Consider the following 15275-nt stretch of genomic DNA (forward strand, 5'->3'; position numbering starts at 1 on the left):
ACCCCTGGCATTTGATGATACATTATGTCTTATGAAGTGAAACAATAATTCTGTGCAAGAAACTGAACATTATTTACAGCATTATTACAGCCTCAGCAAATTATCCGAGGGGTCTTTATGACAAAAATAGGTGTTTCAACACCATTTTCAATTTAGCTTAGCAAGAAAGTCTGATTGTGCAGTTGAAGTCAGAATTATTAGCCTCCCTGTTTATTTTTTTTCCCCAATTTCTGTTTAACGAAATGAAGATTTTTTTTCAACACATTTCTAAACATGATAGTTTTAATAACTGATTTCTATTTAACTGATTTATTTTATCTTTGCCATGATGACAGTAATTAATATTTAATTAGATATTTTTCAAGATACTTCTATACAGCTTAAAGTGACGTTTAAAGCCTTAACTAGGTTAATTAGGTTAACTAGGCAGGTTAGGGTAATTAGGCAAGTTATTGTATAAGGATGGTTTGTTCTGTAGACTATCGAAAAAAAATATAGCTTGAAGTGACTAATAAATTTGACCTTAAAATGGTTTTTAAAAAATTAAAGACTGCTTTTATTCTAGCCGAAATAAAACAAATAAGACTTTCTCCAGAAGAAAAAATATTATCAGACATATTGAGAAACATTCCTTGCTCTGTTAAACATCATTTGGGAAATATTTTAAAAAGAAAATTTAAAGGAGCTAATAATTCTGACTTCAACTGTATATAGTAAATTACCCTTCACCTTAGGGGCTGTGTAATTTGATGATATACAGCAGGGAAATAAGTATTGAACACGTCACCATTTTTCTCAGAAAACATATTTTTAAAGGTCTTGTTGACTTGAAACGCAAGTGTAGAAAGGCAGTGAAAGCCCAGATAGCAGCTGAAATCTCTCAGTAGTTCTTCAGCAACCCTCCGCCCTTCATCATTGTAAATTATATCAACTGCTTCAGCCGAACATCTACATTAACAGGATGATGAAGATGAAACCAAGGTGGACATTTCAGCAAGACAATGATCCAGAACACAACCAAGGAAACTCTCAAATGCTTTCAGAGAAAGAAAATCAAGCTGTAGAATGACCCAGCCAATCACCTGACTTGAATCCAATAGAAAACACAAATTAAAGGTCAGATTTGATAGACAAGACCCACAGATCAAGATTTTTACACTGTTGAAGTCTGTGAAAAACTCACACCTGAGCAATCATGACTTCATTCTCTATACGAGATGCGTTTTTAAGCTGCCATCACCAAAAAGCCTTTTATATAACGTATTAAATACATTACAGTAGTTTCTCAGTACTTTCTCCTTCAGTACATTCTCCTTGTCATTTCATTTTTTTGTTTAGTTTTATTTTTATCTTTGTATTGTTTGGGTTTTTACAAGAATCTAGTTCATTTCCATATTAACAGTTTCTTTAGAAATACTGTTCCCAGGAAAAACATAACATGTTCAATATTTATTTTCCTCACTGTATGTCGTAGGAATAAAATAAAAAGTCTATTGTTTTTATATTATGCTTTTGTCATTTTATTTTGTGGTGTGTGTCACAAAATACATTTTTGTGATGTTTCTGATAACTTATAAGCCCAATTTTTAATATGGATTGTGGACAGAAACATGGTTAACAGCATCTTGGGAAAGTTGCAATCTTGAAAGTTTTGAATTTTATTTATTGATATTTTTACATGTTATGTTGGACCTGCATAGTTTTTCAGAAGTGTTTTATATTTTTTAAAAATTTATTTAGTATTTCTACATTTTTAATCAAGCATTTGCCATGAATTCCTAAATAAAGAAGGAATGCGATCAGACATGAATGAGTACATTTTATATGTAATTTAAAATGCAAAATATAAGTAGTTCTTAACACATAATCAATTTATATAAATGAATAATTGATTGAATTTACAGAAATTGAACTTTTATTATACAGCTTAAGGCAAAATAATTAGCCTTGTTTCCGCCTGTGATTTTTATTTTTTTATTTTATTTATTATTTTCCCAAATGAAGTTTAATAGAGCAAGGAATTCACACTATTTCCTATAATATGTTTTCATCTGGAGAAAGTCTTAGTTGTTTTATTTTGGCTAGAATAAAAGCAGTTTAAAATTTTTTTTTTAACCATTTTAAGGTCAATATTATTAGTCCCATTAAGCTGTATTTTAGATTTTTTATTTTTTTTTATTGTCTACTGAACAAAACAATGTTATACAATGACTGGCCTAATTACCCTGATTAAATTAGCCTAGTTAAGCCTTTAAATTGCGCTTTAATCTAAATATCTTTTAAAACATCATGTACTGTCATCACGACAAATTCTTTCCGCTAAAAAGAAAAATATACAGGGGGCTAATAATTCAGAAGGCCCAATAATTCTGACTTCAATATTGTTATCAGGATACAAGCTAACTTGAGATATGAGTTTCCTACTTCACCTTAATCACAGAGATCCTCAATGTTTTCATATAATTCCCCACCAGACACTATCATAGCAAGCTGTTCAGTCAAATGTTGACACGGGCTTACCTCTGCTCTTGTATGTGAAGCACATTCACAACTAACAAGCTAATTACAGCTGTAATGATGTCATTACAGTCCCTTGCCCATCATGATGATAATAAACGAGAGACGTTTTCATCCGGCAGCCCGAGTCAACCTGGCCTCCAGAGTGTGCTTTCTTGCAGAAGAAAGCGGTTGTGAACTGAATATGAGGTGTAATGAGCATCAGTCAAGCACAGCAGCACCATATGTCTGAGAAACGTTCACACGCACCGTCGTGTGTGTCTAATCGTGCTCGTCAGCTCTGCCTTTCAGCCTGTGCTGCCATGTTTGGCTCAACTTTTTTTTATGTGAATTAAACTGTAAATAAATTGCAGCCAGCAGGCCTTCAGCTCAAAGCTCTGGCCCCTTTAATCTTCCCGCTTTCTTCCTTCTTCGTGTTTTCTCTCGTCTGCCTAACCATCCCTGACAGGGTAAGCGCGTAGAGGTAGGCTGCCTGTCGGCCGGGGGGCAAATTTAAACAAACGAGAGAAATAAAAGAAGGAGCTTTGGAGGAGAAGGGGGGAAACTGACAGCTTCTGTGGAGGAGAGTAATTACAGTCCAGAGAGAAATTAACTCAGCCGGATGGAGGAGAGAAACAGAAGACAGAATAAAAGAGGGGCGTACGAGACAATAGTTCAAGTGTTTTGGATGTCGAGAGCAGGGCATAACAACAACATGATTTTTCTGGGTGGGGAGCAAGAGAAATGGGTGAATCTGGCAACGACACAATTCACTCTAAAAATTGTAATTATTATTATAATGAGGTTGGGGGGGGTGCTTAAAGGAAAATAAAATGTAAACACCAATGCAATGTTTTGACATTATTGTCACGACAATTAGGAATGCAAGAAATGTTTTTGTTCTAATAATGCGTAAATATGACTAATATGTAAAGTTAACAAAATTACAAATATAGAAAGGAAAGTTCTAATCAAAGAAGACTAGAAATTATGATTTCCTCATCATGGTGGTGCAGTGGGTAGCACAATCGCCTCACAGCAAGAAGGTCGCTGGTTCGAGCCCCGGCTGGGTCAGTTGACATTTCTGTGTGGAGTTTGCATGTTCTTCCTGTGTTCACGTGGGTTTCCTCTGGTTGCTCCGGTTTCTCCTTGCAGTATAGGTGAATTGAATAAACTAAATTGGCCATAGTGAATGCGTGTGAAGGAGTGTGTATGGATGTTTTCCAGTGTTGGGTTGCAGCTGAAAGGGCATCCGCTGTGTAAAACATATGCTGGAATAATTGGCGGTTCATTCTACTGTGGCAACCACTGATGAATAAAGGGACTAAGCCGAAGGAAAATGATTGACTAATATTAAAAGTTAAAAATAGAAAAAAAATATGAAAAACGAAAAGTTCCATCCATCAAAGAAGACTAGAAATTCTGATTTCCTCAAAAAGAACATTGAATTATCAGTTAACGTTGATAAAATATTTAAAGTTTATCTAATTCTGAAGACTGGAGTAATGGCTGCTGGAAATGTAGCTTTGCATATATTTTAAATGCATAATTGTTCTTTTGTTTATTTGTTTGTTTTACTGTATTTTTGATTGAGTAAACAAAAAGCACATAAATGCAGACATGGTCAGAATAAGGGATTTCTTCCGAATGAATGAATGTATTAATTTAATTTTCCTTCAGCTTAGTCTCTATTTCAGAGGCTGCCACAGTGGAATGAACCACCAACTAGGGCTGTACGACATATCGTTTCAGCATCGATATCGCATCGTTTGAATCGGCAATAATCACGTCGCAGGAACTGCAAAGGCAAATTGGGATTATGATAAACCAGAAGAACATGTGATTTGTGGAGTCGTTGCAAAGTTTAACTCTAATTTATTAAAGGTTCAAGACACCCTGGAGTACTTTTTAAAAGTTTTTACAAATTTGTGTGTGTTGAGCATCAATTAAGTCACCGTTAGCACCTCCCTGCTTTGATTGTGGGAAAAACTGGATATTTTTGAGCTTTTGTCAGCTAATTTCATCTTCGGGGTTTAAAATAATTTTTGGGGCGATTCGGTGATGTAGCGCAAATCTGCTAGAGGAGTGATGATGCGTCAGTTTCTCATTATTATTCATAGCGGAGTTTTCTTATCATACGATCCTTATCCTTTTAAATATTCATGAGAGCACGTACTTTCAGAAGGCAAGGCAGACCTGCCAAGCTTTGAGACCCAATGACAGGGTGAGACTGCACATAGCATGGGTCGTATGTGATTGACCATGGGGTTTGTTGTATGTATTTCCCTGTGATGCTGTCAGGATCAGCAAAGCTGTTGGTTTGCAGCAAGCATTTTTGTCGGAGAGCTGTATGAGAATTGGAGAATTTTGTTTTTAATCAGTTGAGTTCGTTACCATTCAGACACATCGCCAATACCCGTGCTGACGTGTTCGCCTATGTTTAAAATCTTCCAGATTACCGGCAGTATAAATAGTTGGAATAGACGCATTCAGACCCAGGGATTCAGGAGAAGGGGATTCTCGCAGAGCTCCACGCCCATCTCAGAGCATTTTTTAAAAAAATTCTGAGGTAGACTTGAACCGAAAGAGGGGGGCTTCATGGCCCTTTAATATGAAAGACTTTTATTTGGATGGGTTTTTAAGGCCTGTGACTAAGATTTCAAGAGAATTTAAACCATTTGGGCACAATAAATTATAAAGTTTGCCACTTTAGTGAAGATCAATTGTGTTGAAGTATTTACAACAGTAGAATAAAGACAATTCAGAGTTATTTTACATTTGATTATTTAATTTCTAAACTTCAATACAGTCCAACCGTAAACCATAAAGTATTGTTTATTGAATTGTTATCTTAGTTTTCATCTGAGCTTTAATTTATTTTTTTGCACATTTTTGTATATATTGTGTTCACTAAAATACAAATGATTCAAATCAATATAAAATTAGGATTTCTTTCCAAATCTTATAAAATTATTTTCATAGCGCAACTACTGGAAAACACCCATACACACTCACATTCAGTCACACTCATTCACTACGGCCATTTTAGTTGATTCAATTCACCTATACTGCATGTCTTTAGATTGGTGGGGGAAACAGAAGCACCCAGAGGAAACCCACGCGAACACGGGGAGAACATGCAAACTCCATGCAGAAATGCTAACTGGCCCAACCGGGACTCGAACCAGTGATGTTTTTGCTGTGTGGCGACAGTGCAACCACTGAGCCACCGTGCCGCCTCATAAATAAATAAATAAATACTAAGAGTAATAAGATTAATGCATTAATTTTGTGCAATACAATTTTTTTGTGCTGAAATGTTCAAAATAGGAAAAAAAACACATTTTAAAAATGCCTCCATAAAAATACATATTTATTTATGTAAAACACTGAACATTGTGCATTGTGTCTGACCTGCTGGTGCTGTTTTTTTTACTAATTTCTCATTACTGGCAAGCTGTACGGTTACAGTGAGCATAACATGGAGGGTGTGCATTTAAAATGACGAAAGAGATCTAGAGAGAGGGGGAGAGGGAGAGAGATGAAAGGCTGAGAAATGACTTTCTGGTCTGCTTCATATGTCTGATATACTTCTGATGCTCAATCAGCTTCTCGTGGAACTGCTCTGTAATTCAGTTAAATTATAGCTAGGCTCATATTTAGCATTTGTCATGCGAGTTTGTCTTTTACGTTTGGTAAATATTACATGTAAATCATGAATGGAGTGCGGTATAAGCTCTTAGCTCTTTAAAAAATGAGCCCCATTTCAATTAATTTGAGTTATAAAGGTTTATCAGAGCAAGAGTAAAGGGCTTTATAGGCTGCTGATGGGAAGTGAATAATGAATAAGTGAATACCCCCCACATCCCCCAGTCCAATCATAATCTGCACCAGGATTCATTCTCTATCACCACGTCAGAAAGCGTCTCTCTAACATCCTACTCTGATACATGCTGCAGTGGCTATTATACATTGAATGGTAGAAATTAATGAGCCATCACTGCCCATTCTGTATATAAATGTCTAGTTCTGCCCACCAAGAGGCCTAAAAGGTGAATCTAAAAATAAAAATGTTGAAAAATTGGTGACATTTTATTTCTGTGCTGGAAAACTGTGCTAGTTTTACACAAACCTCTGGAGTCCGTACAGAGCGTAGAGGAGAAAACAAATATTTAACAATTATTTTCCATTTTTTAAAGTCAGGTTTTGGCCTGAAACTGTTGTGCTGTGAACATAATTTGTAATGAAAAATGTGTTGATGTGGAAAAAAGCAAAACAGAAGCATTTTAATCAGTAGGCTCTGACTCCGGCTCCGAGGACTTTTAGACCTCACCGGGTGTAATGGTTGGAAAAGTTTCACTGTTGAAAATGATTGATAGATTCTTTCGTTATTGCTTTTGCTCAAGCATGAAATGCCTATTTAGTTGATGCAGGACTGGATTCATTTGTTTGTGAAGACCAACCATAAAAATCATGATTTAAATGAAGTTCTGTGCTATAATTATTTTTGAAATGCTGTCATTAAGGCTGTGCGATTTTAATCAAAATCGAATCGCAATCGCGATTTGAAACGTTGTGATTAGCTAATCGCAAGAGGCTGCGATATGAAATGTATATTATTTAACTTCCCCCACCCAGAGCAAATGTGTGTCTGACTAGTCACTTTCGTGTGCTCAGAGTCCACAATAAAAATCAAACAAACAGGAAAACGTGAACAAGTGGGATAATGGCATCTGCCGCTTCAGAAGCATTAATAGACTAATTAATATCAAAGAAAAAAAGCACGTCGGTAATGTGGGATATCTTTGTTTTAAAGTCACAGACACCAAGCAAAACCAGGTAATTTGTAAGAGCTATCGCAGAATTGTAGCCACATCATGAGAAAATACAACAACCAGCACCTAAAAAAGCACCAAAGGTGGCTATATGAGGAGCGTCTTGCTAAAATTTAACTAAAAGTATTGCCAGTGACACTCAATCTAGTAGCAAGAGTTGTTTGCTATTAAAAGTTAATATCTTGTAAGTTCCTTTTTTTAACTAACACTCACTGCATTTTAGCAGTAAGAAGCTACAATACAGATTATCGAGCTGAAGCTTGACTACAAAATTAAATCGCAAATCAAATCAAAATCGCATTGTGTCAGAAAAAAATCGCAGTTAAGATATTTTCCCTAAATCGCACAGCCCTCGCTGTCATTTTGTTTGACAGGTCTGCAAAAGTTTTTACTTTAGAGCTGCTTCTGTCTCGCTCATCCAACCAACAGATGATGAGTGTGTACTCAGGTCTGGCTGACAACGTTAGAGGCATGTGTCTATTAAACATTTTTATTACACAGTGAAATATTACCAGCGGTCATGCTTCACAGTACATGGTTTAATTCAAGTCCTTGATGAACACCAAAATGAACAAGAGTAACAATATTAATTGTTGTACTTTAAAGAAGGCACTTAATTAAAAAACGGCTCCCACCTCTCAACCTTATCACCATTTTGTCTGGGAGTCTCACACCACAGTAGGCTGCTCGTGTTTGGCTTTACAAATCATCAGTTGTACAAACTACAAAGTGTGCTAATACGATGAGTTATCTCTGCTAATCTTGCCAAAAGCACTGAGACTCCAGGGATAGTTACGAGCCCACAAATTCCAGTTGCTGGCAGCTTCTGACCTCTAGAGCTCGTGGGAAATGTAAGCTGGTCCCAGCGAGGTCTCGGTGGGATCCAGGCTTACGTGAGAGAGTGAGTGGCTGTGTCCGTGAGTGCGTGAAAGGGTATGGTAGCGTGTAGAGGACGCCACTGGAGATGTGCACTCCTGCTCTTGTTCTGTGGCTTGTTCTGAGGCCACATCTCGAGTCTGGTTTCCCAATCCAGTGGTTGCTCCTGCTCCCGCCAACCCTCTGCTGCCCTTTTTGTGCCTCTCCCAGGCAGAGCTCAGCTTTACCGCAAGAGCCAGCAAGTTTTTCCCTAAAAACACAGTGGACACCCGAGGGTCCCTGTACCACAGCATCCCAACCCCTCTGGGCACGAGTGTGAACACATTAATTGTCACCAGGCTGAGCCATGGATAAATGGCCTCCTTCCGAGCCGCCGGCAGTGCAGCAGCACCGAGCTCCGTGAGCGACACGCAAGGCAGCAAGAGCAGCAGTACATAACAGTAAAAGAAGACTATACCTTCCACCCAAAGAGGAACCCCCACACTGCCCTGCACCTCCCACAGGCCGGCCTGCAGATCCAACACATCAAGCAAGTCAACCACCACCCACAGAAGCCGACTGCGCACCTCCTGCTTCCTACGGAGGGGTGTCATGTAATCGGCTCCTGTCAGGATGAGGAACAATGAGGGCAGGCACACTGAAAGTAGAAGAGTCAGCGTCTTGCGGGCAAGAGGATCCGGCGGTCGTCTCTCCTGTCTGTAGTTCTGACACACAAAAAACAGCTTCAGCTGCAGCAGCGAGAGGAAAAGGAACCAGAGAGCGTTGGCGAAGCCCCGCCGGGGAGAGCGAGCCTCCGAAACCACACCTGCAGAAACGAAGCGCAGCGCCAGGAGGAAACACAGGTCGCCCAGTGCGACAGCTACACATGGCCATACTGGAGGACGGGCTCCGCCTCGAGGTCCCAGCATGCTCTGCTCCAGCAGGTAGAGGTCAACCACAGCCATCGTGCTCACTGTCACCAGAGTAGACACGCACACCTGGGGCGAAGGCAACATGCTTGAGGTAAAAGGAAAAACAAGGACATGGTCAGACTCTGATGACTCATTAAGGACAGAAAATAGGATGGTTTTAGAGGTTATATCTGGATAAGGACATGGCATCATTATGTGCTATCACAAGACTGCAGTGTACAGAGAATACTCTGGATTTAGAGCAAATTTGCCATCAAAGTGCATGTTCGTAATGCTGTTTATGGCCTTGCAGAACATACCATTTTAAGGACTGAGCAATTTGTATGTTTTTCTGTAGCATGCAGATCAACAATAGGCTATTCATAGACTTTCTTTGAAAGATCTTCATTGTTCAGCAATGTTTAACTAGGAGCGATTTTCTATTTCCACCGTAATATCAAAGGTAGTTACTGAATGTCTGCACTGAAGGTCTTGACAAATGTTGTTTGCAGTCCTGTGCGATTTTTGCGATTCATGGCATTTCAAAGGCTTGTTCGTTTGCAAAGCCAATGACACTGACAGGATTAGTTAGATAAGGTTTGTGGCAGTACTGAGCATAAGCATTTTGCTGTTTTAGACCTAGTTTAGTCTTTAGGCTTTTTTTTCCATCTCTACCAGAACAAGCATATCTTTCAACTTCCAGTCTAATACATTTTCCCATTGATGGCTCTAATATGATAGAATATGTCACAATCTATTACTATGTTTATAAATATGACTTCATAACTCATACAAATTTCAGTTCCTTCAATTTTGCAAATGCTCCATTTTTTTTCTGCGTACTACCTAGCATTCATGTCAATTCATGTTCCCTTATTAATTAGTTATATCAAAGGCAATCTAGGCTTCCTTTTAAAGCTCATGGTCTCCCGTAAGTGCGGGTTTGTTACATATTACAGCATTTAATTGTCTTTGGAAGCAGGGCTGGATCAGATGTGATTCTCTGGCTTGTTTTGTGGAGGGAAGCATTGGGCCACCTGCAAAATGGTGATGCTCAATCTTAATACTGTCCGAGAGGTGTTGTCATAACACTGCATACTGATGTTGATTTTATTCATGTTTCCTCCGGCCATATTTCAGCAGTGGACAGTATAAAACGGCGGTATTGATTAATGTAGAGAAATGATTGCAGGCTTTATGGTGAAATCGAAAGCAGGCCATCTCCAACGGATGAACCCATTGGATGGTACACAATGTAGCTACTTCTGAGCATTTGTGCACGACATGAGTGTCAACACCTCTGATAGATGACTTATGAAATATGGAAACCATTATTGTTAAATAAATACATGTATGAATGGGGTATGAATAAATTTGAATGAAAATGTGAGTACATTTATTTTGCAGTTTTTTAAAGGGCACCTATTTGACCCCCTTTTCAAGATCTAAGTTAAGTCTTTGTGTCTCCAGAATGTGTCTGTAAAGTTTCAGCTCAAAACACCCATCAGATTGTTTCATAGACCTTTTAGAATAATGGAATTTTCTGCTCTGAACATCATGTAGCTGTTTTTGTGGCCTGTGCCTTTAATGCTAGTTCTCCCCGCCCACCGTTCCCACGTGCCTGTCAGAGTGTGCCTCAATCTCCGCCTCGGCTGTGTCAGATGAACAGTACAGTGACAGACATGAAGGTCTACAGTAAAAACTTTCCCAATGATTATTTGATGTATTTGTTGTGGAGTTAATACAGGCCTTTCTGTCACGATGAGTCACACACAATGTCGATACAAAGTTCACACACACACACACACACACACACACAAACACAGTGTGCATGTTTAACTTTGCACTGTTTTTGCACAGCAAATGTGACAGGATACACGTTAATATTCACTGCTGTATGAATTTCCGTTATGTTAATGTACAAAATAAACATGATTTAAAGTCCACAAACTGGGATTGAAGCTTCTTCTTTTATAATTGTACTGACATGCGGCTGTGGTGATAGAGACTGTAAAATCGTTGTAAGTTAATACAAACATTTTGAAATATTTTAAACTTGTAAAACTCACTCTTGATCACATTTGATTATGATTGATGATCACAGCGAGCTGAACAGATCTTTTAATACCAGATGCTTTGTGCATGTTCTGTCTTTTTGATATGATTATACACATTACTAGAAAGACATGTTAATACAAAGCTGTCAATCAAACTGATGGGCAGGGAAACCGCACTCCTACATCACACTGCAGTGGGCCTCAAAATGGGAGGGATGTGGATCCTATTTTAAGATCAGGAAATTTAAAAAAAGAGACTTATTGTCTTTATATCACCCCAACATGATAGTGGACACTATACCTACACACAGTTCTGTTCGAACAGCTTCAAAAAGATGATTTTCATCATAGGTGTCCTTTAAAAGATTTATATAAAACTACACTCTTAAAAATAAGTTTTTTTTGGCATCAATGGTTCCAGGAAAATCATTAACATTCAAGGATCTTTTTTCTTTCCACAAAAGGTTTGGTACAGTGGAAAAAAAGTTTTTTTTTAAGAACTGTTCAGTGAAAAGGTTATTTGGAAATCTAAAAGTGCATCTTCTATTAGATCACTGCAAAAACATCCTTATGAAACCTTTTTACAATGTTCAAAGAGGTTTGCAAAAAATGTTCAGAATAGTTTGTGAGTGAGTAAATGAGATATAGTTTTCATATTTGGCTGAAAAATCCGACTGCAACTCTTGCAGCTCCTAAAGACCCATTAGGTACATGTAGATGCATAGGGGGAAAGTGTTGAAGAGTGAGGTGAAATGTAAATTGAATGGGGTGAGAGAAAGAGGAGAGAGCAAGTGTGTGATTCATTCCCTTGGCTTTTTACAGACCTAATAAAGTGTTACGGCATGATGGTAATAGTTCATAAATAAGGGATATGAAGAAGGAAAGAGTGATGGGTACAACACAAAAGCACAAGCGACCTGCTCTGGGAAAAAGATGTTGTGTTGGGGAACCGTTGATGAGAATGGGAATGGAAATATATTCATAGCTTGGGAACTGTAGAAATTAAACGCATTAATACGAAGTGTGGAGGAAATGAAGGGAGTATGTTTGTAAATGACCTAGAATGATTAATCTTCTGTGAGCTCTGTGGAATGAAAAGAGAGTGTGCGTCACTAATATCTGATTTTGACTGTAGACTTTATTTTTGTCTCTGCTGCTGATTTTTCTCCTTTGGATTTCAATTGTATCCAATAATCTCAGGCTGTGACAATTGAACTTAGAAGTGGCCGCATGCTCCTGAAGAAAAAAGCTTTGGCACAGGACGCGTCTTTCATTTCAAATCTGAAAAATGATAGACGGCAGTTATTTTAGGACAAAAAAAGAACTGAAACCCTGAAGGCTTGCCTGCAGGTGTGGAGTTTATCCTTTGACTGTCACTGTCAGCACATAATTCATCAGGTTTCAAGTCACTTGGATGATACGGTGTTGTTTTCTACAAGCACAGCGGTAATGGCTAGAATTCAGTACTTTCAGTCAATGCATCCCTAAGTATAAATGATTGCTTAAGGCCGCAGGTTAAAGTGTGTAATTTCATGCAATTTTACTTTGTACAAATGTGTTCTTTCATCTGCATTCAACAAAAGATGCCTCCAAGTCTTTTGATGTAAAGGGACTAACATACATTTTTAAGTAAATAGTACATTTTGAATAATCGAAGCAATTTTGGTCAATGAATATTTACTCTTTATTTATTGTAGTGATTGTGTTTTTGTCCAAAACAACAAAATTGTTCCTTTTGAATTGGATATTAGATTTGTAAAAGGAATAGTTCACACAGAAATGTACATTCAACATTAAATTAAGCACCTTAAAGAATAAGGTCAAACAATTTTTTAGCAAAACTGTGGTGCTTGGATTTTCATAAAACACAAGTCAATGGCTACCAACACTTTGAAAGCCTAAAAACATACTGGCAAATCAAAATAATTCCTTGTCATTCCTGACAATAAATTGAGGTTTTATGCAATGAAATAATCAGATTGTGAAATTAATTGAACAGAATTTATTGTTTTATTTGATCCACCTCAAAAAATGCTTTAGGTATGTTCACAATCGTCTTGAATGCTATTTTTCTTTCTCAAGGTGGCGGTAACTGTTGACTTGTGTTCAATTTAAGATTTTCTTTATTGTTCTACTAAAGTCAGCTAGATTTTGGATTTAACCAACAGCAGATTTTCATTTTACATGAGCTATAGTTTTAAGCAAAATAGCCATTGATCATTAATCTGCAGGAATTATTTGGATTTAAAGAGATATTTCACCCAAAAAATTTTTTAATGTTTCTCAAAATTATTTTTATCTAGGCCTACTATAGATGATAAGAAAGTCATTTAAGTTTTAAATTGAAGATGAATAAATGCCAAAATTAATGTAATCTTTAGCAGCCTGGACTATTTCATCGGTCAAGTAATGAAACAAAGTAATGTATGTGTGTGGGGGGGAAATGTAAAAGCTTCTCCAATTAACACACTAAAGTAATACTCATTAGGCGATTACTACTAGTCAAGCTTAAATATAGTGTGCTAAATATTGTCAATGTTTTAATTGCTGTGTGCAAGTGCCCATAATCACGTCTAGCTCTCATTCCTGGAGATGCTCTGAGCTGGACTCGTGCCACATGCCCTCATTTACGAGTAAACGACTGAAAATGTCCGTCGGTAATGTGGCATTGAATCATTCCCACACAGAGAAGATCATCAGTACAGTGCGAGAGAGAAGGGAGAGCATCAGTGTTCGCCAATAAATGGCACCATCTGTCTTGATGCTTGTAAGTGTCGTACCACTGCAGGACGTGTGTGTGTTCAGACCTCAGCCGCTTCAATTAATAACCACATTGCGACAGGTGTCAATACGATAAGACTGGGCAGGTGTCGATCTCTTCCAATGAGCTTTTGAAGTTTTAGGACTTGAATGCTACATGAATAATTCAATATCAAGTTGCAAGCGAGCTCAACTTCACGTAAGAAGGATTAAATAAAGTAGAGAGTAGATATTTACCCCACAGCATGAAGACTTGACAGAGCAATCTCAAGACCAGAACAAACCTGCAGGCATCAAGACGCTATCATCTAAATCCAGAGTCCGAACGAGTCCAGTAACGAGACCGCGCGGTTTCTCGGCATGTCTGAACGTGGAAAATAATCCTGAGAAGTCCAGTTCAAAGGGTACATTGTCCATAATATAACCCCTGACGTGCAGTTGAGCCTATTCGGGCGAAGTGATGAGGAAGCGAGCCGACTTTCTTTGTCGCAAAACCCTTATATAATCGGCATGGGCTTTATTCCGTTATCGCGTCTCGAGCTCGAGGCTCCTTCCCGGTCCATCCAGACTCTCTCAGGCGGCTGCGATCAAGATTTTTTTGCGGGCTGAGGAGTAGAAGTCCGTCAGAAGTGCGCTAGAACCGTGCTATCCGCTGAACGCCTGCCGAAAGCTCCTTTTCTCCGAGTCTCTCGACGTCTTCTTCATAGTTCACTAAGGAAAGAAGGGAAAGCGCGCGTCGCGAGACAGTTTATGATTGCAGTGTGTCATTTGTAGGCAGCTTACGTGCACTTGTACCCCTCCCTCACTCTCTCCCTCTGCTCCCTCTCTCTCCCTCTCTCTCTCTCTCCCTCTCTCTCCCTCTCTCCAACTCCACCGCTTATAGTTGCTTCTCTCGGATTTCACTTCAGATCGCAGGCGGGCAGATTTGAATGGCCTCGTGCATATTGTATGGGAGTCACCATCCGGATGGGTCCCTGCTACTAATTACTGCTGCTAGTGCAATCACTGCTGCGATAATTACATCGCTCTGTTCTGAAGAAAACAACACCCCCGATGTCCCTGCTGTTGGTGACGAATTGATTGTGTGGTGAGATGAACTGGAAGAGGGCTTACAGATTTGTTATTTAACAAACACTTACTTCTTTTTTGTTTGTTTTTAATCTATAACAACTAATTGCAAGGAGAGTCCCAAGGCTTCTTGTTCATGCAATTGCATTGATTATGAATTTTACTGCAGTGTTCGTGTAATTACATGCATAGATCTTTAGAGGTGTGCTTTATATAAGATCAAATAGTTTAAAAGGAGCAGGTCTATGTAAAGCTGAATTATTTTTTGGAAACATGTAGACCTAGTTTCGTGT

General features: G+C 38.4%; 2 protein-coding genes across 3 annotated transcripts in view; one reads left to right on the top strand and one right to left on the bottom strand.

Annotated features, from left to right (window-relative positions):
• The window catches only part of mrpl11 (mitochondrial ribosomal protein L11), a 71969-nt gene that overhangs the window by 19755 nt on the left and 36939 nt on the right, over positions 1-15275 (top strand). The window lies entirely within an intron of this gene.
• On the bottom strand, positions 7834-14666 carry tmem265 (transmembrane protein 265). Of its 2 annotated transcripts, none has more exons than XM_056472315.1 (2): positions 14199-14666; positions 7834-9203 (listed from the first exon to the last, which is right to left on the bottom strand). In XM_056472315.1, the coding sequence occupies exon 2, from the start codon at positions 9200-9202 to the stop codon at positions 8165-8167; it is 1038 nt and encodes a 345-aa protein (XP_056328290.1). In that variant the 5' UTR covers position 9203; positions 14199-14666; the 3' UTR covers positions 7834-8164. The 2 variants fall into 2 exon arrangements, with proteins under 2 accessions (XP_056328290.1, XP_056328289.1); XM_056472314.1 differs by having other exon boundaries at positions 14152-14666.

Source organism: Danio aesculapii, chromosome 14 (genome assembly GCF_903798145.1).
Source record: "Danio aesculapii chromosome 14, fDanAes4.1, whole genome shotgun sequence".
NCBI classification, from domain to species: Eukaryota; Metazoa; Chordata; class Actinopteri; order Cypriniformes; family Danionidae; genus Danio; species Danio aesculapii.

What these genes read in the sequence shown, in the direction of transcription:
- tmem265 (XM_056472315.1), bottom strand. Translation starts at nt 9,202, where the DNA reads ATGTTGCCTTCGCCCCAGGTGTGCGTGTCTACTCTGGTGACAGTGAGC.